This window comes from Macrosteles quadrilineatus, unplaced genomic scaffold, assembly GCF_028750875.1.
Source record: "Macrosteles quadrilineatus isolate MER2022 unplaced genomic scaffold, UCM_ALF_1.0 Scaffold_2__2_contigs__length_208266976, whole genome shotgun sequence".
Taxonomy (NCBI): domain Eukaryota; kingdom Metazoa; phylum Arthropoda; class Insecta; order Hemiptera; family Cicadellidae; genus Macrosteles; species Macrosteles quadrilineatus.
Genome location: NW_026542595.1, coordinates 32,278,019 through 32,302,825, shown reverse-complemented (window position 1 = coordinate 32,302,825; position 24,807 = coordinate 32,278,019). Strand labels below are relative to the sequence as shown.

General features: G+C 37.1%; 1 protein-coding gene across 2 annotated transcripts in view; it reads left to right on the top strand.

Annotated features, from left to right (window-relative positions):
- The window catches only part of LOC128986125 (equilibrative nucleoside transporter 1), a 57,619-nt gene that overhangs the window by 25,366 nt on the left and 7,446 nt on the right, over window positions 1-24,807 (top strand). For both annotated transcript variants that reach the window (XM_054406277.1, XM_054406276.1), the window contains 8 exons: window positions 4,835-4,985; window positions 6,657-6,738; window positions 9,512-9,651; window positions 13,817-13,962; window positions 17,272-17,357; window positions 20,779-20,925; window positions 23,063-23,243; window positions 23,715-23,836. In XM_054406277.1, coding sequence (XP_054262252.1) covers window positions 4,835-4,985; window positions 6,657-6,738; window positions 9,512-9,651; window positions 13,817-13,962; window positions 17,272-17,357; window positions 20,779-20,925; window positions 23,063-23,243; window positions 23,715-23,836 — 1,055 coding nt within the window. The remainder of the gene's footprint in view (window positions 1-4,834; window positions 4,986-6,656; window positions 6,739-9,511; window positions 9,652-13,816; window positions 13,963-17,271; window positions 17,358-20,778; window positions 20,926-23,062; window positions 23,244-23,714; window positions 23,837-24,807) is intronic.

Below are 24,807 nucleotides of genomic sequence, written 5' to 3'. Positions count from 1 at the left end.
TTGGGCAACAAGTCTGTGTTGCACAGTTGACATCGCATATTGGGAAGCAGTGTCGTACAGTTCTCGTATAGGAGTGACACAGTTTCTTGTGTGAACATGTTGTTAAATTTAGGATTTCAGTTCTAAGTCAGATTCAGGTGCTGATCTAGATTTATTGTTACTTCTTCACCAGAGAACAAGAAAGAAAGGACGAAAAAAATTGCAATGTATAGTGATTTTCAATATGTATAGTGCAATGTATACTTACTATGACTGGTAACGTAAAAACTGGATAAAAACGCACAATTTCTATTAATTATCCTCTAGATCCGTCACAAAACACTAGTCAACCCGGCGCAGGTGAGCAATGCGGCACAGACACTTGTGACTCGACCACAAGTGCGCGCAGTCCACGTGCGGGACTGCACTGCCCTGCGCTGCGCTGCGCCATAATATGCGCGTGTCCTAGCAAATACATGGTTTACAAAACACTGCCCTGCGCTGCACTACGCTGCGCTGCTCCGACTGCGTCTCAATATGCGCCGGGCCTTATAGCCGGTTTTTTGCGCCGCGGCTTGGAAATCGGCTTCACGAGTACGAGGTTACCCGCGCTCGAGCGCAGACAGAAAAACTTCACCCAATTATGACAGGGATAAACCCGAGCGCAAAAAGTCGGCTTCACGGGTTCAATTAGAGAAAACCCCGGGCCAAATGTCGGGTTCACGAGTCATAGTCTAGCGCAAACTGGATAATCTCGAGCGTAAATAACAATGGTTTTGGTCTTCAACTTAACCCTGCTAGGGGGCAGGGTTAAGGTGACATCATGTCGGGATTATCTCATTTGCTCGTTTATTGTTTTTTTGTTAGCAAAAAGAATGTTATATTCGGATTCGGCATTAAATTCCGAACAATTTCATTACCCTCAACATGATATTTATTTTTTTAATTTTTTTACTACTGATAGCCGAAAACATGCAAAACATCGTAAAAAGTAACTGTTGAGGCATTTTGATTAATTATTACTAAGTAAAAATTTAACTAATAGCTTAACATATTCATATTAATTTAAATTGCAATCGAATCTTATTTTGTAAATTCTTTATATTTATTTCAACAATTTTGAATCCTTTTATTTCAGCTGAATAATATCAAAATAAAAATGGTTCCATCAAACACTTTTAGGTTTGTCTAAGATTTTTTATTGTATAAAATTAGTTCAATTTTTGTTCCGCCGTAAAATTCATATAAAACATAGGTCATTTTATTTAAGTATCCAAATTTTATTTCGTATGTTTTAAATTATATGGGCTGTTTATATTATTATGTTTATGATTTAAGATTTGTTAAAGAAAGACCTTTTCATCTGATAATGTCTTAATATTTGTCATATCAGGATTTACAATAAATTGCTTCAATTTGCTGAGGTAAGATAAATTATATAGTTAAATATACAAAACGTTGTATTACAACAAAATATTTTTTTTTTAATTATAACCTGTTTTCTCATGCTTAGGGCTGCGCTCTGCCCGTCTGGCACGCGCAAATGTTCAGGGGCTTAGTTCTTTGGCCTGTGCTGTTTGTAGCCCCAATTGTGAACCGATTTAAAAGATCTTGGTGTCATAAAATGTTATTGTAGGTTTGCCATTTTATATTTACTTTTATTACTGTATACATATGAAGGCATCTCTGCTCCTATAATAGCCAGTTGTTGCTAGACATTTATTTTTTATACAAATTACTGATACATAAAAGATATTCATAAATCTTTGAAAAGAGCAGTCATTTTATTAAATAATTTGAACGTTTGGATACAACTGCAAACCTGATAAAGTATGTCTTATTTTTTAACATAATTGGTTATCGAATTTTATTGCAAACATTACCAAGATTTGTATAAACTTTTTTAAAAACATAATTGCATTTTCCCGATTCAATGTATTCAGTAAAAGTGTATTATTCATAATTCAATGATAAATTGAGTAACCTTAAACTTTAGTATATAATGAATTCAAGTGCAAGTCCACAACCTTTTATACGATATCAGTAAATACTCTGTTTAATTATAATAATTTATGAACCAATCATTGCGTCATTGTCATCCTCTTGTTTTGGGGCTCGTCGACCGCGAGCAGCGGCGCGGCAGGTGGCTGTTGCCAACCTCCCAACTAAAATTCCCAGTTAATCCCTGCTCTTGATCGACGGCCAGCGTTGGTCTCGGCTAAGCTTGATCTCGGCTAACGCTCTATGTCGTGAACCCATTTTTTGACCGTCGGTTAAAATTGGTCGAGATCAACGATAACCGCGGGCCACGAAACCCCGTACTCGTGAACCGCCTCTTAGTGTTTTCTACAAATGTTTCCCACTCATAGCCGTATTAGGTTGTCTATAATAATGATATTAAATGAAGAAAAAAACATTATACTGTATTTCTTCTACTTGGTTGTGTTCTATGACTTTCCTTTGTTTTCATTGTTTGCAAATCGGTTCTTTCAATGATTGCTCAAGAAATGTAGCACAGTGTTTATTCAGTTTTATTTTTAGTATATTAAATTGTCCAGGATTTCTCGCTTTATTCCATTGCAATAATTACACCAACCCAAGTATCATCTACAGATGCAATACGCCAAAGAATATCGTCTACGTTCAACACGCCTACGTACAATCTCCAAGAAGTGGTAAAAAAAGTCAGAAACCAACCCATAAAATAGATATAAGTTAACTCTATAAGAAATAATTTAAGAGTTACTGTGATATTAGGATTTTACACTGATTTGGTAATAGAACATATTGCAAAACATGACACGATGCAGAAGAAAATCGATTTTAAAATCAGAAAAAAACCATTGCAAATACTTCATTTTGACAAATTCAGTAAATCACAATTTAGGCTAAATATTAACAGCTGTTTCATTAAAAAGTAGTGCAAAATTATGCATATGGTCGTAATGTAAACAAATCTGCCTAGGGAACTTTAAAGGCCTCTGGGGTAGAGCTCCGAGGAAATTTACCTCGTTTCTCTTTTGATAGCTCATCTACAGGCCAAGTCCTTTCTTTAGACACCCCTGCCAAGTTTCTACGCTCAGCCGTTCTCTCAAATTAGCTATGACAAAACCCCGTTCTTTCCTCCATACGAATAACATGTGATGGGAATTTTAAAGGCCACTGGGGCAGAGGCCCAAGGGAATTTACCACATTTCTCTTTTGACGGCTTTTCTACAGACCAAGACCTTTCTTTAGACACCTCTACCGAGTTTCTACACCCAGCCGTTCTCTCAAATTAGCTGTGACAAAGAAAAACAGTTTCAAATTAATATATAGATTATGTCAGTTAAAAATAAAGTTCCCTATGGGAAAGGGTTTTATTTTGGGTGGGAGTTTGTATCTGAACTAAAACATTTTTACCATTAAAATCTGCTTAAAAAGACAAATAAATTCAAATTCAATTTATTTTCTCAAATTACAGTTTGATATACAACAACTACACAGAATTTTGGTTTTCAACAAAATTAACCTATGTACATACCTTAATAATATACCTTTCTTGTATACAGTAAATGAAACATTTTATATGCATATATAGGCCTAACATAGATATTATATTCTGTGTAACCAATTTTAACAAAATCCAGAACATTTAATAACTCTATAATACTTATTAAAATGAAATTATTTAAACTGTAACAGAGAAAATATTGGGCCTCTAAGGCAAATGCCTGATTAGAGGTTCCTTTAATCTCTATCAAGAAATATGTTGTCAGCATTCCAGATAACAAAATCAAACTAAATATATACCGTCTTTTAGATTGTGTTAGTTTTTGAAAATACAGCACAACCACTGGAAAACTTAATTTTGTCGAATTACATACGCACAATCAAAAATTAGAATCATTTATGAAATCTTTTTGGATAAAAACTAACATAATGACTATACATAACTAATATATACGGGCAACTATAGTAGGAAAGTAAACTATAATTCATATTTTACTGTTCACAGTAGTAAAACAAAAATGAAAACCCACAACAATCGATAATTATTACAATTACAAAAGAACAAAAATTCAATTTAACTACTTTTGAATACCAAACATAAAATGAGTAACAATTTTTTTAGTTGAATGTAGATACCTTTTTGGAGTTTATTCTTTTGATATTTCCTGGCAATTTATTACATGCGATGAGCTATACAATTGTCAGTCTTTGTATAAAAAGTATTGTTAGGTTTTGGTACTCTATAATTTTCAACATTTCTTAGCTTCTACTTTACAAATTAGTATCTTCTAGAAGGTTACTTGAACCATAAAACATTTTTAAAACTTTAAATTAAAAGATTTTTTTCAATGGCCAAATATGGTACCATTACATTTTTATTCTACGCATAATGGTCAGTAAGATATTGAAAGTGGTAAAGCAGTTTTCTCCCTATGTTATGAGTATTGAGGATGAATTAATTGCTGAAGGTAATAATATCCTCAAAACTTTTTTTCCTTGAAAACTTTTCATTGGAATTGGAATTTTCATTGAAATTAAATTTTTTTTAACTCTTAATTACAAGATTCAAGATTAAAGATTTCTATTTGTCATAAGGTACGGTACATACAATGATGCATTTGACATTGTCAGATATGAAAACTAAAGTTTATTTAAGGATTTAACCAATGTAATTAAGGATGGATCTATAAGTAACTAAAACTTACCTTCTTTTTATAGAAATATGCTTAGTCTCCAGATTTGTATCTCAAAGTGTTGGTGTGAAATTTAAGTTCTTTCTCTTTTTCTGAGTAAGAAACCAAATTGTACCCTAAAGCCTTTTTCTCGCTAGTTTTCATAGTATCCATGTTTATGGTTTGTGCAGGGCCAGAGTATGAGAAGCAGCCATTCTTGATGACGGAGCCTGTCAGACTCACCCCAGCCTGGGAGGAGACAAATCTGCCCAATGATGAGCTCAACTTCAAGGAGGTTACCATGGAGCAGGCTCAGCTTGAGATGAACCCACCGTACGACAGGTATGACTCCCCCAACCTTACATTTTAATTTCACACTGCCTCATAAATGGGTTACACCTTACCAAAAAATTATCAACTTCTATACCCACCATTTCAAGAATGAAATAATTTAAAACATACTTAGAAAGTTTGAAAAAATTATACAAAATGTATACAATGGAGTTTTAACCAAGCAAATAGGGAGTTTTCAAAATAAGAGTGTCTGTGAATGGGTGATTTAGCATGTTAAGGTTTCTGGTATTATTACTTTGAGTGGGTATAAATTCATCAATAAGGGTATTATAATCTAATAATACTCTTTTTGTGCTTTACACAAATTTATATTCAGTTATGTGTTTGTGTTATTAAAACAAAAAACGCTATTAAACTGCTACTAAACGCTGTTATTAAAATAAAAATTGAAAGGGAACATTTTGTTTTACCATTCAAATCAGCTTAAGCACAGTAAATTAGCAGTTTTGTTAGACTTTCATTGTGCACCAATTGGTTACAGATATATTTAAAGTACTAAACTCAGTAAGATACATTGTCTCCTATCCACCCCATAAAGGAAAAAGATTAATTAATTGTTGTAGATTGCTGTATAATGAATTTATCTTTATATAATTTAGCTCCTAATTTATTTAGAAAGTTTATTTAGCTCCTAAAACTTTACGGTACTTTCCTGTTAAAGGGAACATTCATTATTATCGATCTGATTTCTTTCGATATATCGATATTTTTGTTTTCCTTTACGATCCATACCTTCTGTTTTAATATCTTCAAACACATTTATATTACAAACTGACAACTGATCTTGTTTAGGCAAAACATAAATAAGTAAAACTGTTCTAAACTAACCTAACATAACCAACCAAACTTGCTGGGTTTGCTGTATCATTTCAAAATTTTGTTTGCGTTTGATAACAGAAAAGGCATTTGAGTAATATGAAACGGAATTTGGAAATTTTATAGCAAGTTTGGTTGGTTAGGTAAGGTTAGTTTAGAACATTTTCATTTCAATATAATATTGTTTGTATTTAATATTGTAAAAATTGTTTGTTGATACTGAACAATATTTACTTATCGTAGTTGTCAGCTGACATCTCGTTCATTATCGGATCAAAAATAGAATATCGATGTATCGGAAAGAAATCATTGATAATAATGAATGTTCCCTTTAACAGGAAAGTACCAACTTTACTCCTACAGGGGCTTTGCACTTCATACGAAAGAGAAATTTGTCGTATTTCTCTTAGCAGCAAACCTATGTCTTCACGAGCTAATAGTATTTAACCTGGGCATGGATGTAATTGTAAATCTTCTATTGTTATCAACCTGGTTGAAAAATACTCAGACTTGGTTTAATTTGGCTTAGCCTGCAGTTAGGCTGTGCCGAGTGTATTTTATAAGTGAAATAAATTTTGTTAATAAAAAAATATTAGAATTGACAGAATTTACTGCATATTAGGTTAAGTTTAACTTATGCTGTATATTTTACTAATTAATCATTTTTCAAGTATCATTAATTAATCTTAACTAATTAACTTAGGTAACTATTTAATCTTGTAGAACAGTAACTATATTTAACTATTGAATGAAACCAATTCAACCAACAAACTCAGTAAGCAAAGTATTTTTTTAGTGTATGATCAATGGTAATTTGTCTCTGATCTGAGGGTTTTGTTACAGACTGAAGCTTGTGTACCTGACACTACTGTTGCATGGCATTGGCACGCTGATGCCCTGGAATATGTTCATTACTGCCAAAGATGTGAGTGTTATTGTAGGCTACTTAATTACCTCAGTAGTACCTTCATTGACCAGGGCCAGTAACATGATCAAAATACTTATATTCTTGCGACACGGAAGTAGACTAATATTTAATTACCTTCAGTCTCCAGTTCAAAGTAAGTCGATTAATGCGACCTATGTTTCAGCACGACATTGTGCTATCATCAGGCTTCCAGTGGAAAACCATTGGACGTCGTTTAGTAAAAACTATATACAGTTCACAAGACACAAACACATACACATTTACCGATCGGTATTTACAAGGGGAGAACGAGTACATTTTGTCAAATCACCTGACATCAACGACCTTACTAATACAAAGCACTGTGGCAAACAATAAACCGAGAAAGGGAAGCGAGATCAAATACTGAAAACCAAATCCATCTTCAAGTCAACAATAAAACAATAGACGACCCAATAGAAGTTTCAAACTGTTTTAATGATTTTTTCTCATCAATAGCCGACCGAACACTCCAAAATAACAATAACTCTAGAACCAATGCCTTAACAGACCACTTACCAGCAACACATCACACACTCCAGTTCAGACGGGTCACACAAGAAGAAGTGCAAAAGGCCATTCAATCTCTAAAGAAGAAAAATTCATCCGGAACTGATGAGGTATCAGCTAAACTTCTAAAAAACTGTAAAAATGAAATAGTAATACCCCTGACAGACCTCATAAATAAATCACTCTCACAAGGAAAATTCCCAGATAAATTAAAAATAGCTGAAGTCTACCCAAAATACAAAAATGGACCAACGATAGAAAGAAACAGCTACAGGCCAATCTCCCTAATATCAACATTTTCAAAAATAATCGAAAAGATAGTACTAGCCCAACTCCTACACCATCTTCAAGAACACAACCTTCTCAATAGTCAACAGCATGGATTTATCAAAGGCAGATCGACAGCCACAGCCTTAATACAACTGACGGAGCACATACTAGACCAACTAGAAGAAGGCAGCACTTCAACAAGCCTCTTCCTAGATTTTAGTAAAGCTTTTGACTGCCTAAACCACGAACTTCTTCTACTCAAGCTGGAAACACTAGGCGTGAGAGGAAGAGCAGCAGAATGGTTTAAAAGCTACATTAGTAACCGGAAACAGCTTGTAAAAATAGCCTACATAAAGAACAACACTAAGTATAAGGCCCAATCCAAAGCTGTAGACGTGCAAAGAGGAGTACCCCAAGGATCAGTACTTGGCCCAGTCCTTTTCCTCCTTCTCACGAATGACCTACCTAGTTGGATTGGGGAAGATGGACACACCACCATGTACGCAGATGACACGGTTCTCACATTTGCGGACAAAACAATGGAAAATCTGGAAGAGAAAACCAACACACAACTCCAGAGAACAAAGCAATACTGTACCTCCAACGACCTAGTTCTAAACGAAAGCAAAACCGTTCAAATGACTTTCACCACCAAACGCAACAACACAGACATTACAATACCGGGACTACAAACACAAAACACCACAAAATACCTAGGCATCATAATTGACTCCAAGCTATCATGGAAACCCCACATAGACCAGCTCTGCAAAAAGCTAAGTTCAAGTCTCTACGTTATATGTAGGATCAAGCAAGCTTGCAGCCCAGAAGTAGCCAAAGTTGCATATTTTGCTCTATTCGAGTCCCACCTCAGATATGGCATTGCGACTTGGGGTGGAACATCAAAAGGCAACCTGGAAAGAGTACTCCTAAAGCAAAAAAGAGCAATTAGATGCCTTGCCGACCTGAACTACAGAGTCAGTTGCCGAGAAGCCTTCAAGAACCTTAAAATTCTCACATCAATTTCACTCTACATAAGAGAAGTCATTACCCACACCACTAAAACAGCCCAGCCAAGACACAGAGACATACACCAGCACAACACACGACATGCCGCCAATTTTTCCCTCCCACAACACCATCTGAGTCTGTACGAGAAGAAACCATCCTACAAAGGTGCTCTGTACTTTAACAACCTACCAGAGCACCTCAAGAGAGAACAACCCAATCTGCTCAAGAAGCACCTGACAACATGGCTCATGGACCGGCCGTTCTACTCTGAGGATGAATTCTTAAACAAAAAGCTACCATGAAAAAAAGAAGAAAAAGAAGAAAAAAATTCTAATTGTAATTGCAAATTACTGTAATAGTTTACGTACATACTGTACATTTTATGTACCTGACGCATGAATGTTCTCTAGGAATATTTCAATAAAGATTTTGTCTATTGTCTATTGTCTATTGTCACCGGCCGCGACGAGTGACATCCAAGCCACAACTAACTAGATATTGATATTGATCTAGCTAGTTGTGGCTTGGATGTCACTCGTTGCTGTAAAAAAATCACTGGACAGCGGGTAATTTCACCAGTACTGTACACGTATTGATCAGTGACTCGGAGGCTTAACTCAAACAAAATTAAATTAAACAAGTAGTCATTAAGCTTACTTAAACTAGTTATTAATATAAAAATAATAAGAATGATGTTTTAAATATATGTACGAGTATACAGAAATGTAAATTTAAAACAATATTACCATCTTGTACAAGTCAAACAATTGTTTAGTTTATAACACAATCTAAGTTTTATTAAATTAGTAAGGCTTCCAAAAGTTTTAGAATGGATGATTTATAAACAAAGGTTGATGCGAATGTATAAAAATTCTATCCATTTGATTTACTTTGCTTTACTGCAGGTGTGTAATGTTCCGTTGTACTCAAAAGATATACTAATTAATTTTCTTTTTTTCAGTATTTCACCGAATACAAACTAAGCGAAAATTACACAGGGTACGACTTGGATTATGTGACCAATTTTATGCCTTACATAGGATTTGCTTCACAAGTGCCAAACTTGGTTTTCAACTGGCTCAACATTTTCTTGCAAATAGGGTAAGTGGACACTAAATAAGAATAACTTGTCTGGCTGGCTACATTAACCCTTACCGCGCTACAAATATGTCGGGTGGCCTTGACTGTAACGCTACATATACCTAAAAAATATTTTATCCCAAAAGTCAAAGCTGAATATTTTTTTTATAATTATAACAATATAACCAACGTAATAAGCCAATATAATAGCGAACGTAGCAGAGAACGAAGTTTTTTGTGGAGTCTGCGAGTTAACCAAACACTTGCGAGTTAGTTCGTCCACAGCGCTGGCGTCTCTCATAGCAGAGACCGGCAAGTGTAGGGTGCCGCCATTTTGAACAATCAGAGGGCGGGGAACGTTGTTGTTGTGATTTTCCATCACGTGATTTGTTCTCCAATAGCTGCTGCACTATCGGCAAAACTGGGAACTACAAGGACCAGCCAATGCACTCTCAGGGTGTATACCAACCGGGAAAACCGGGAGAACCGGGAAATAACCTTGAATTTGAAGGGACCTGGAAAAAACCGGGAAAAAGCCGGGATTTTTGGACCGATTCCGGGATTTTTATTTTAGCCCCGGTAGAAGATTGTAGTCGTAAAATAAGTCTTGCCGCGATTGCGGGCGACGACGATGACGTTTTCGTGACCGCGGGAGACGACGATGACGTTTCAGTGATCGCGGGATACGACAATGACATCGACACGTCCGCGGGAAATGACCATGATTTGCCGCGATTGCGGACGACAACGATGACGTTTCCGTGACCGCGGGAGACGACGATGATGTTTACATGGCTGCGGTAAATATTCATGATTTTACCGCGATCGCGTACTTCGACGATTACGTTTCCCTAACCGCTGGAGTCAAGATGATGTCTGCACGGCCGTGGAAGATTTTCATGATTTGCCGTGACCGCGGACGGACGATGACGTTTCCGTGACCGCGGGAGACGACGATGACGTTTCCGTGACCGCGGGAGACGACGATGACGTTTACGTGACCGCGGGAGACGACGATGATGTGTACACTGCTGCGGGAAATATTCATGATTTTGCCGAGATCGCGGACGACGACGATGACGTTTCCGTGACCGCGGGAGACGAAGAAGACGTTTCCGTGACCGCGGGAGATGACGATGACGTTTCCGTGACCGTGGGAGACGACGATGACGTTTCCTTGACCGCGGGAGACGACGATGACGTTTCCGTGACCGCGGGATACGACAATGACATCGACACGTCCGCGGGAAATGACCATGATTTGCCGCGATTGCGGACGACAACGATGACGTTTCCGTGACCGCGGGAGACGACGATGATGTTTACATGGCTGCGGTAAATATTCATGATTTTACCGCGATCGCGTACTTCGACGATTACGTTTCCCTAACCGCTGGAGTCAAGATGATGTCTGCACGGCCGTGGAAGATTTTCATGATTTGCCGTGACCGCGGGAGACGACGATGCCGTTTCCGTGACCGCGGGAGACGACGATGACGTTTCCGTGACCGCGGGAGACGAAGAAGACGTTTCCGTGACCGCGGGAGATGACGATGACGTTTCCGTGACCGTGGGAGACGACGATGACGTTTCCTTGACCGCGGGAGACGACGATGACGTTTCCGTGACCGCGGGAGATGCCGATGACGTTTCCGTGACCGCGGGAGACGACGATGACGTTTCCGTGACCGCGGGAGACGACGATGACGTTTCCGTGACCGCGGGAGACGACGATGACGTTTCCGTGACCGCGGGAGACGAAGAAGACGTTTCCGTGACCGCGGGAGATGACGATGACGTTTCCGTGACCGTGGGAGACGACGATGACGTTTCCTTGACCGCGGGAGACGACGATGACGTTTCCGTGACCGCGGGAGATGCCGATGACGTTTCCGTGACCGCGGGAGACGACGATGACGTTTCCGTGACCGCGGGAGATGACGATGACGTTTCCGTGACCGCGGGAGACGATGATTATGTCTACACGGCCGCAGATGTTTAGGATTTTGCCGAGATCGCGGACGACGGCGATGACGTTTCCATATCTGCGAGAGGCAATGATGATGTCTACACGGCCGCAGGAGATTTTCGTGATTTGCCGTGACCGCGAAAGACGACGATGATGATTTCTACGACGATGATGGCCGCGTGATATGCTCATGATTTGCCGTGATTGCGGCCGACGACGATGACTTTTCCGTGACCGCGAGATCAACGATGATGTTTACACTGCCACGGGAAACATTCATTATTTTGCCGAGATCGTGGACGACGACGATGACATTTCCGTGACCGCGCAAGACGACGATGATGTAGACACTGCCGCGTGGAAATATTCATGATTTTGCCGAGATCGCGGACGACAACGATGACGTTCCCGTGACCGCGGGAGTCAATGATGGTGTCTACACGGCCTCGGAACATTTATCGTTATTTTGCCGTGATCGTGGTCGATGACGATGACGTTTACGTGACCGCGGGAGTCAATGATGACGTCCACACGGCCGCGGAAGATTTTCGTGATTTTGCCGCGATCCTGGATGACGATGATTACGTTTCCGTGATCGCGAGAGACGGCGATAATGTATACATACCGCGGGAGATGTCCGGGATTTTTCTATGATAACGTAAGTGTGATGATGTTTACGTCACTGTGGGAAGCGACCACACGACCGCAGGAAATATTCAGGATTTTGCCGCCGTTGATAATGTGTTCATAAAAATGAAGATAATATTCAGGATTTTGCTGCTATCGAGAGAGAAGATGTTTCCGTGGCCTTAAGTAATGAAGATAATGAAAATGATTACTGTAATAAGGATTATTACTTTTTCAACACTAGCTCACTGGATTTTGAAACAAATTTGATGTAAGTTTATATTGTATACTTAAGCTGCAAGTCTTAAGTGGAACCAAACAAATACGCGGGAACCTGGAAAAACTTCGAAAAACCAGGAAAAAACCTGGAAAAAACCTGGAATTTCACTTTAATAAAATAGTATACACCCTGACTCTGTATTAAAGGCGAGTAGTCGTCTATGGCGTTTTGAGCAAAGGGAATTTCGGCGAGTATATTCGTCTATAGCGGGGTAAGGGTTAATAACATAGGATACAAAACCCATATCTGTTACAAAACGCATATAATCACACATACTAGTTTTTCCCCTAGTATTATTAAAGAAAATCAAAAAAGAGTACTTCTCTTTAAGAACTACTTCATTATTTGCAGTGGTTATAATGTGTATGAAGGAATTTGTCCCCAGACCCTTCCCCAACTGGGACTGGCCACTCCAAAATTTTATCCTGGGAATGTTACTACCATAGTGGTAACCATTTCCAACTTTGGTGTTGGCGGAATGGTTTGATTTCTGGTATGTCCAGAAAAAAACTAAGAAGTTTAGACAAATATCTCTTAAACACGTTTGTGGTCATTGTAAAAAAAAGAGCCTGAGTTGGTGACAGTGGTGTTGGCCATGGGAGACTCTCTCTAACAGATGAACAGTACATGTTTTCTCAGTGGTAACCTGACCACTCGCATAGTGTGGAGTCTGCTGGTGGAGGTGGTGATATTGGGTGGTGACAGTGGTGTTGGCCATGGGAGACTCTCTCTAACAGATGAACAGTACATGTTTTCTCAGTGGTAACCTAACCACTCACATAGTGTGGAGTCTGCTGGTGGAGGTGGTGATATTGGGTGGTGACAGTGGTGTTGGCCATGGGAGACTCTCTCTAACAGATGAACAGTACATGTTTTCTCAGTGGTAACCTAACCACTCACATAGTGTGGAGTCTGCTGGTGGAGGTGGTGATATTTGTGGTGACAGTGGTGTTGGCCATGGGAGACTCTCTCTAACAGATGAACAGTACATGTTTTCTCAGTGGTAACCTAACCACTCACATAGTGTGGAGTCTGCTGGTGGAGGTGGTGATATTGGGTGGTGACAGTGGTGTTGGCCATGGGAGACTCTCTCTAACAGATGAACAGTACATGTTTTCTCAGTGGTTACCTGACCACTTGTATAGTGTGAGACTCTCTCTAACAGATGAACATGTACATGTTTTCTCAGTGGTAACCTGACCACCCGCATAGTGTGGAGTCTGCTGGTGGAGGTGGTGATATTTGTGGTGACAGTGGTGTTGGCCATGGGAGACACTCTCTAACAGATGAACATGTACATGTTTTCTCAGTGGTAACCTGACCACCCGCATAGTGTGGAGTCTGCTGGTGGAGGTGGTGATATTCGTGGTGACAGTGGTACTGGCCATGGGAGACTCTTCAGATTGGCCTGGAGTGTTTTTCTGGGTTACAATGGCCTCTGTGGTCGTCCTCAACAGTAAGTTGTTGTGACATTCTTTTCTGCCGTAATGGTTACTTTTCTTAGTGTAGATTACCCCAAGGTTGATAATTGATTTTTCCTACAGTCACCCGACAAAGTTGGCTTTCTTGTACTGTTAATAGTACAGAAAGCTGCTAATTGCTGCATATTTATACTTTGGCACACATCAGGATTCCAACGAAACAACACAAAACAGCGTGGTTCTATTATGCACGTAATCCGTGTACGCTTGGAAATAGGTTCGCAACACTTAAAGATAATAATACTATGAGCAGCTGATTGACTATTATGAATATGATTTAACCTGTCATTTCGTGTTTATAGTCTATGTTCTCTTTTTGGTATTTCTAAACTTTCTGGACTTTCTTTTAAACGTTTTTAAAACATTCCTCTACGATCTTAATAAACAAGAAAATACCTTAAAAGCATTTTTTTAGGCGTGGAAACCACTGCAAATTACAAAAATATACAAAACTATTTTCTCAAGTCGTAGAGCACAATGCTTGCCGAGGAAAAATAGCGGAGTGATACAGACCGGGGACTACTTTCTCTAGGGCACCTATTTGTGTTACCAGCTGAACCTAAAAACGTGTTGTATAGTGTTTGAAAGACTAATTATTTATATGCTTTATAGTGACTGTAGGAAAAATATAATGTGTAACACGAGTGCAATAGGCCTTTGCTGCACTCAAGATCATTCCTCTCGTAAACATTGCTCTCGTGTGTAGCAAAGTGCCACTTTGCTCACTAGTTACACAAATAACTATTGTCCTTTTAATAGCTAATTTTTATTTCCAAGTCATATAGTATATATGAGGGTTGTACGTAAATTAAGTTCTCTATTAGCTACCATCACAGCTAAGTAAGCTAGTTAAATCTGAGACCAACGTTGTGTTCCTTACTCTATACACTACTATTTTAGCTGGTTCCTGCCACTGTAAAGTGATAAGTGTTTGAAAAGGTTTTGATAGACAAATTATACTTGGTGGGTGCTTCATTTTTCTTTCATAACATCTTTGACTAATAACTTTGAGCCCTTAACCTTTTAAACCTCATATGGTGCATGCAGAAGCTTATTACGCATAACATTATCATACAAATTCTTTCAATCTCTTGATTTTATCACGTTATTTTGCAGTTAAATTCTAACATAAGTGATAGGAAACCAACTCACTATTTTTAAATCGTAAATTGTACAACTATATTTATAAGGAAAATTTCAAAAACCATAATGAGTTTATGAAATAATAAATTAGTGGTTATTAAGGTCAGTTTTACAGGAGGGGGCGCTTGCGGTGATTTTATCTGCGGCGAATCAATTATAAAATTAATGGAAAAAAATTATTTGACAACGTATTTTAGGAAATTTTTACATTTTTTAAAATACTAATTTTATAATCAAATTAGCTGTACCCGCGGGCTTTGCCCCGTTTAACTTCATAAAAGATATTAATAATATCTATGGTTCTTACCGTCAACGCAATCAGGGGTAATATTCCACTACAGCCGTTTCGGGGATGACTCCATCGTCAGATGCGTAGTGGTACACTAAACTATAGTCTTGTCACATTTCTTCATTTGCATTGCGTCAGGGGTTGAATAAATAATACACATAAATGTACAGGACGGACACACGAATACACGAAAACATTTAGAGCGTGTGCACGGCTTGAAAACTGACGACCGACTCATATTTCATAAAAGAGCTCGTTCGTATGGCTCAATCACGTCCTGGTTGAAGTTCTACCCTCGTTCGCCTTCAGGTTAGCTCGTTAGCTACGCTTGCTCGCCTCCAGGTTGAGAAGTTCGTTTGCTACGCTCTCTCACCTTTTGGTTGCAAATTAGCTGTTGTCATAAATTAAAAAAAAAACAATAGTACTGCACCCTGTCAGTAAACCTATTAACTTTTTAATGCTATTGAACATCACAGAATCAAATTGTTTAGTTGAACCAGCTGTTAAGATTCTTTAATTCCATTTAAATATTGAGTACTCATAAGGTTAACATGGGAAACTCCAGAGCCACTGGGGCGGAGCCCTTTTGACGGATCTTCACCAAACTTCACGCAAACCATCCTTGAATAATGCTTAATAATGCCTGAAAGTTTCATTACAGTCTGTCGAGCGGTTTCGGAGTCCATAAAGGACAAACAAACGAACAAACATACAAACAAACATACATTGTAATATTATAAATGAGAATATTATATATATAGATAAAAATACAATGTGGTATATGTAAATGAGTTCTTCAGAAGTAAAACGAAAACCTAGATAGGGTACATGTGGAAAAAACCTCCGCAACTTAATCGGACTCTCCAACTCACATCTAGATTAAACCTAGAGGAACAATGGGTGCAAGTTTTTGGGAAATCCAGGAATGTGGCATGTCAAGGAGGGAGCCGGAAATGACTGGCGACACCAATTAAGTAGTTTTTTTTTTACAAAATTAGCTCAGCTCTGCAAGCGCCCTCTCAAGGGTTGTAGGTGGGAACCGGCTGAAATAGTAGTGAATGGAGTAGGGATCATGACTTTGATTTTAGGTTTAACTAGACTATTTACTTGGCTGCGACCCTATTATTAATTTTCATTGCGTGCACGATCTCTTTAATGTATCTCAGAAAAATTACAAATACTAATGAAACATACTATGAAAACACGAAATCTAACTTAAGTCATTTTCTTCTTGACATTTTAAACAAATAACATTACAATATCTTACTTTAATTCCCTAAAACATTAATAAAACATACTGTGAAAACACATAATCCTATCACAACACGAAATATAACGTAAGTCTTTTTCTTTTTTACATTTTATTCAAATACTTACTTACTTACTGGAGTGGCCACTGGTACCCTAAGAGGTACTTGGCCTCGCCCACACACTGCCTCCAGATGTCTCTGTCTTTGGTGTCATTTTCACTCCTTCCCAGTCTTCTTACATCTTTTTGTACTTGATCCTTCCATCTAAGTTTGGGACGGCCTCGTCCAAACTTTGATTTTTTATTCATATAACATTACAAAATTTTACTCGAATTCGCTGAATCATCACCAACTACAACAGATGACCCCATTTTCGTATGGATGTAAACAAAACTGTATCATGGCTATCTGATTTGATGTAACCAAAATGTAAACTTGAAAAAGTTCAGATGATTGCCAACAGAATTCAGCAAAAACTATGAATTTTTAAAAGCCTATAGGACGTCCAATGTATCCTATAATTTGATAGTCTAAATTGTATTTTAAAGCCTAAATTTGAGAGTTTAGATTAAAATTATTATTTGTATGTGATTTGTTGACAGTGGCCAATGGAATATACCAGAACACTGTGTATGGGATGGCTGCTAAACTGCCCTTTAAGTACACTGGAGCTGTCGTCTTAGGATCTGTAAGTTTGATATTTTGAGCAAATACTTTTTCTTTTTGTCAACTTAACAATTCCGAAGAAATATCCATCTACATTAATCATTTTATGCACATTTCTCATGCCATGAGAAATTTCTCGTTTAGATATACTAGTTAGGCCGTAGAACGCTCAGTAATTATATTTGTCCTGTAAATTACCAAACGTACATCTTTCATCATAGTCTCTCTCTACAAAATGTTAAGTGTAAGGAGAGTAGTTTTGTCAATGCGTCCACGGTAGAATCTGCCCTACAGAGTCATCCTAAATGGTAGGCAAAATAATTATCATAACACTTTTACAAGAGTGAGGATGATATAGCTCCTTTGAGCGTCTGCAGCATTTCCTGTGCGCTTCTAGAGCTCTGAGCCTTCAGTTAAATAAAAATTATCAGTTAAGACCGTGGACTAGCTTTTATATTATCCCTGGTGTGGTTGGTTCTAGAGGTAGGCCTAACCTGTATTATGATTATAATTTTATCTCCCCTCTGGAATTTAGGTCACATACAAATAAATAAGTATATTGAGACGTTGTTGTACATTTAATGATAAAGAAGAAAATGATAAAATTGTTTTGTTTTATTTTCCTAATTTGACAATCAATCAATCAATTATTTAAGATGGGGACGCCACTATGTGCGTATTTTAACCCAAATATGAGTGTAGGATGAGTGGCGCGATCTTGTAGTCTTGTTAGTGACTAAGGCCGACATGTTCCTTAAACACAGCTGTTAATTAATAGCCCATACAGCTAATGGCAACTAAGGGACCTACAGTTTATTGTGGAATCCGAACCACATTTTTTCCTCGTAATTAACGAATTGGTCTTAATTATTAGGATAGTACTGCAGATAGTCGTAGTACTCACTAGCGCGGACGTTAATCCACACCAGGGAGCATTGCATCCACAGTGATTCCCTATAAATATCCACAATTTGTGACCTCCTAGTAGCTGGATTACAGGACAACACCACCCGTCCCAGTCAAAAGTTGTCATGATAAACAGAGATTGTACTTTGATGAACGCTTGCAAATAAAGACCTTATTTATTTATGTATTTATTTATTATTTTCAATGGTAATTTGTTCTTTACAATGAATAATAAAAGTGTATACCAAAAATAAAAATAGAATATTTTACTTAATTGCCAGTGGATAATCAATGTTTTTTGTTTTTTCATTAGGTGTATAAATATATAAGTTTTTAGGCGTACCTACCACCATGTGAGCACACAACATACAGCTGTCAGTGTGAAAAGCATGCATTTTATAAATTTAAACCGACGATGGTAATTGCCCTAGTGCCTTATAATGGTGATCGTGAAAGCAAGACACAAAGGAAATTGTAGTTGCTTAAATTCAGAGGGTAATTCGGATGAAATCATCTGTATTCTTGGGATTAGGACTATTTCTCCTTTAAACTTACCACTGATAATTTTTTCTTAAATCAATTTTGGTGTCATTTTTTTAATTATCAGTCTGGTAACGTTGCACAGCTTCGGAGGATTTAAGTTTCACATTAGTATTATTGGAGTTCCTTCTTTTAATTACAGTAATGTTAATAATTAAGTGTGTTAATTAGTGTGTTAATAATTGAGAGGCATTTGAATACCTGAGATAGCACGCACGATTATTATTCACTTAATAATTCATGTTAGATTGTGTGGGTATAGAACAAAAGATAAAAATATTAAAGCATTGCCATCCCTTTTATTGTTAATAATACTTTGATAAAGGTTTTTATGTTTACATTGGAGAATTTAAAGGTTGTTGAGTGCACAGGTGTGCTGCGATTGGGGTTTAATATATTTGGACTTATTCAAAAGTAAAATAGTTTTCTGTGCTGCACTCTGTGGAAACATTGTGGCACTATTTCAAATCATGACTAATACAGAATGTTGTGATTATTCAAACCTACAAAACAGTTGGTGAAAGGAAACATCTGCTTTTAAATTATAACTAATATAATGGTTTTAAATACCTTCAGTCACCAGTTCAAATAAGTCGGCCATTGCGACCTAGGTTTCGGCACAAAGTTGTACCATCATCAGGCAGGCCAGTTTTGAGTCTTCAGTCCAATGGACGTCGTTGGGTTAAAACAAATAACAGTTCACGACATACAGCACAAACACGCACACAAACACATTTAAAAATAATTTTAAAAAAAATTTGATATTATATTTATTTGTAACCATAGTAGTTCCAAAAGTCTGACATTAGCCCACTTAAAACCCTCTGGGGCAGAGCCCTTTTGACGGATCTGCACTGAACTTCACACCAACCATCCTTGGATAATGCTTAATAATGCCTGAAAGTTGTATTACAATCTGTCAAGCGGTTTCGGAGTCCATAAGGTACATACATACTGTATATACATACATGCATACATAGTTCCTTTTATAGATATAGATAACATAGAAAAGAAAAATGGTTTGTTTTACCTTACCGCAGCTGATTCTGGGTGATATCTGATTTCCATGGCAACACAACCTTGTTTTTAATTCGAAAAAAAAAGAGTAAATACACAAAACAATAAATTTATAAACATCATAAAAGTAAAAGTCATATTTTGTTATTGTTACAATACAAACAAGGGAAATAGTTTTTCCACGGACGGTATATTAATTGTTAAACAAATTTTTGAAACAATTATCATTTATGTGGCCTACTCAGTTTATTTACATACATATTAACCAACAGTTAGCCCCAAAAATCTAATCCACAAACTCGAATCCCAAAATTAAAATGCAAAACCTCTTTCATTAGTTGAGGTTACAAATAAATTAAGATAGGCTACTTAATAATAAAATGTTTACTATTAAAATAAAACTGAAAGAAGAAAATTAATTAATCTAACTTATTTCTATATCTGTATTTTTTTACCCCTGGTACAATTCCGGAGGTAAAAATCCAGGTACATTTTGAGCTTACCTCATAAAAGGGTAAAATAAAAGGGGCCTCATAAAAGAGTCCTGGGGTAAAATTCCGGCTCGTACACTCTAGGTTTTATAATTTGATGTGTTCTGATTAAACTCGGAAAATATTTTTAACTGTGAAAATATATGTTTAATTCCATCTTTAATTTATTGAACTGATGTTGCACAACTCAAAAGTTCGCAGCCAGAATTTTACCCCCTGGTTTGTGACGTCAGTTTTGCTCGGGGGGGGGGGGGGGTAAAATTCCATGGGGATAGAATTTCTGCTACCCCTTATTATTATTATTGTTGTTAAAGGGATTATTTCATACATTTCCCATCAGTTGTTTTTGAAACTCAATTTAACCTGTCATAAAACCTAACAACATAAACCTAACTTCCCAACCCTAAACCTTACACATAGAAAATTATGACCAAACTGACATTTAACTGATCAAAATTGCAATTAATGTATCACTACCATGATTGACAGAATGTGTGTGGGACCCTGACTGCACTCATCAGTATTGCTTCCTCAGCCGTAGCTCCCAACGCCCGCACTGCTGCCATCTACTACTTCATCGCTGCCTTGTTTGTGCTGCTTGCTTGTCTGGACACATACTTTGCTCTACCACTCAATGTAAGTAGCACAGATCCTGAGTACCAATTAGGTCAAATATGTCAAAAGATGCACCTTGTTTTTGCTATTTTACGCCAAGATAAGTTAAGATAAAAATGTTTCTTTCATTTCCTTGACTAACTTTTTCCATGGAAGTACTTGAATTAAGCTTTCAATATAACATAATCACAAGGTGTTTGGGAGACTTGGATGAACATGAATTATGAATACAATACATCTGAATCTACGTCAACAAAATATTAAAGAATTTTGTAGTGATAAGACTTTCTGAAATATTTATTTATTAACGGATGATTGCTTGCAGCAAGGCATTTTGAATTAAATTAAAAGTAATATATTTGATAAACACATCACACCAGTGTAATAACTTATTGGTTTGACACAATTAACAATATATTCAACACAGGGCCAGAAACAAAAAGTGTCCAATACTGGGGCTTTAACCCTTTCAGTGCTAGGCCAATAATTCATATTTCGTAAGACTTTTTTGTTTGCCTTTTAATTCCATTACCTGTTGTTGAATTTTAACTGTCATGTTGTCACTATTTTATTAATTGGGCTAATTTTGAATAATAACACAATAAGAAAATATATAACAAAGATAAATACCGGTATTTGTAGTAAACCTTAAATAAAACTTAGTTTTTGTTGTAATTTTCCTGGTTTGACTATAAATTTGTGTGTTCTGATAGCATTGTTTGAAACCAAAATCTCATAAAATCAAAAGACATATAGTTTACAATGTAATATTGAATTTAACTTTTGATTTAGTTGGACGAGGTTATCGTAATATAGCCATTTTAGGGAAACTAATGTTTTGCAGCAAAGTCTCAGGAACACATTTATGATCACTGTTGTGTTTCAACTAAAAAATTTCATCTAAATAGTCTGCGACTAACTGGTGCTGCTACCTAGTAACGCATTGAACAACCATCTGTTCGCAATCGGTGGCGTCAGCTTAAATACCGGTGTTTGACTCCTCAGTCTTCAAGCACAGATAGCCGAGAAGGCTAGGGCGAGTGTCACTTGGCCAGTGGCATTCTTCTGCTTGGGTTCGAATCCCGTCCTGTGTGGCAAATAATTAGTGACCTGTGTGACAACCACTGGGGCATAGTGAGGTGTTCATAATCCTTGGTTTAGACATACACCTCAAAATCATCGGATTGGGCGAATCTTTTAGCTAAGTGGTTGTTAGTGTATCCTAGTAATTAATCTTAGTAAGAAATATACTGTTAAAGTTTTTAAGAACAAATTTTATGAGTGGTTATCTAAAAATCCTTTCTATTCACTTAGTGAATTTTTCTTATTAAAACAGATAGAATTTTAATGTTTGAAATCTGTTATGTATAATTTTTGATTCTTGTATAGTTCCTATGAATTGTATATTTCTATGATATGTGATATTACCCTTAGGCCTAATTATTAGCATAGAGACTTGGCATTTCTGCTGTAATATTTGACTTTGTTAATGCTTATGTAGCCTGAAAGACAATAAGCATATTCTTATTCTTATTCTTATTCTTATTCTTATTCTTATTCTTATTCCTATGAACATGCAGGTCACCAATGGCCGTTTTGCTATTTTTTGTTTAAATAACCTTCCTCTCTATATCCCTTAGAGATTTTTTAAAACAACGATATATCGTTTAATAGCACTGAAAGGGTTAAAGTATTTTGATGTTGCTGGAAATTGTCTTAGAAATTGGAAAGAAGTCTTATGATTGTCATTAGAGATATAATTTTTGTTGTCTGCGATCTTTTGCAATTTGTGAGCTTTTGCTTCTGAAGGTTAATTAGGTTTCTCATCTATAGTGCATTGCACATCACTATTGTTAATCTCCCTTTAATGTAATGAAAAATCCCATTTTGTTTCACATAAATTGTTTAAAAAGACTCCTGTTCCATCTCAAGCGATAATTTTTATTATCATGTTTAAATATCTCTTTGAACCTTGCTATAACAATGCTAATGTTCAATTTATTAGGATTGATTTTTTTCTGATATGCAGTAAAAAAAAATCAGGTGTCAGAGCCTTAAATCCTGTTTAGTGGTCTAAAACTCTTGCATCTGGAAACACTGTTCAAAATCATACCAGTTGAATAAAATATGGATTCAGGTAACCTTTTTCAATTTTCAGAGGTTCTATCGTTATCATGAGATGTTGAATCAAAAGGAATCACAATCCAAGCGAAGAAACAACCAAGGAGCGGATCCAAGTGTTCCTTATGGAAAAGTCTTCCGAAAATGTTTCCCACAATGTTTCAATGTGTTCTTCATATTTTTTGTTACACTCACTGTGTTTCCTGCTATTCATTCAGGTATTTCAACTTTATGTTTACATTATTTTAGCTTAGGCTATGTGTGCAAATATAATTTTCATTAGATTAGATTTAAGTCCAAATCATGTTTAAATGCACATTTTATCCGGTAGGTATATACTCTCTAAACAGACTTGACATTTTTTTGGTAAGGTTTTGATAGAGATCAAGAAATATTTTTTCAGTGTAGTGATGATTGCCACGATCTCAGGAAATCATCACTGACGTTGCCGCAACTGCTGGAAATAATCACGGATGATGCTACGGGATCGTAGTTACTACTGTTTTTGTCTCTGGGGACATCAAAACAAAAAAAGCAAATCAGAAACGAGTCTAGGTTTTACCGTGCCACCTAATTCCCTGTAGGAAAATTAACTGAAACCATTAAATTATATGTTATTTTATAGTCTTACCTCAATACAGTTCAGTATTTTCATTCTACTGGTTAGTTTTAAATACCCTTAATTTCAGATATCAAAAGAGTGGACAGTGACTTTGTGATTGGTGACAAGTACTTCACCCAAATCACCTGTTTCCTCACATTCAACCTTTGCGCATGTATTGGCAGCTTCCTCGCCACCTTTGTGTCTTGGGTAAGTGTAGCAGTGGACAAGTATTGTGGTGGATAAAAATAATAACCCCGCCGCAGCAGACCTGCAGACTAAGCAAATTTCCATTTGCCTGATTGAATTTACTCTAATATCTCCTTCAAAATATCACATTTATTCCCTACTAGCTGTGAGTCCGTTCTACGTACAGGGATCTTGTAGTAAGTTGAAACCTTCTTATATTCAGTACAGGACTTGGTTTGCATATTTAGTGTGCATTTTTTACATCCTTCCTGTACATCCTTCTGCGAAAGCCCATTCTCATAGTCTTGTCAGGATGATTTGTTAAACTTCATCATATTAGGTAGGGGAAAGTCGGGTAATTAGGCGCAGCGGGTAATTGTGCGCACCGCCATATTTAATATTTGGAATCTACTTACCGACCTCCAATCGGTGCTACGACCTAGTGGTGGTTGGAAGAACTACGCCAAAACTGCAACGGCGGCCATTACATTGTTTTCATAACCAGTGAAGCTTTTTTTATAAACGTGATGTGTTTGTTGTTATTTTCGCCAGCTTCAATTTAAGAAGGTATGCCTACAAATAATTTTCTATTTAGTTAAGATTGTTACATATAGGTTATATAAGTCTTACGGAACAGATATATGTCTATGGTTATATCCGATTATTAATGTTTCTGGTAAAAAATTTAAACATAAACTCTGGGTACGCGGTCGGGTAATTGAGCGCAGTGGTGCGCACAATTCCCCCTCACATGTTGCTATGGTAATTACGATTTCGGGTTTTTTTTCGTTTCAGATGCCACAAAAATATATCAGGAAGACGGCAAAAGGATTGTCGTACTCTGCCGATGATTTAAGAAAAGCAATTCATGAAATTCGAGTAGAAAAACAGAAAATTAGAGAAGTTGGACGACGTTTTGGAATACCTGAGTCGACTCTGAGAAAGCAAATTCGTTTGCCCAATCCTTCATCCACAGACCCCCTAGGCCGTAA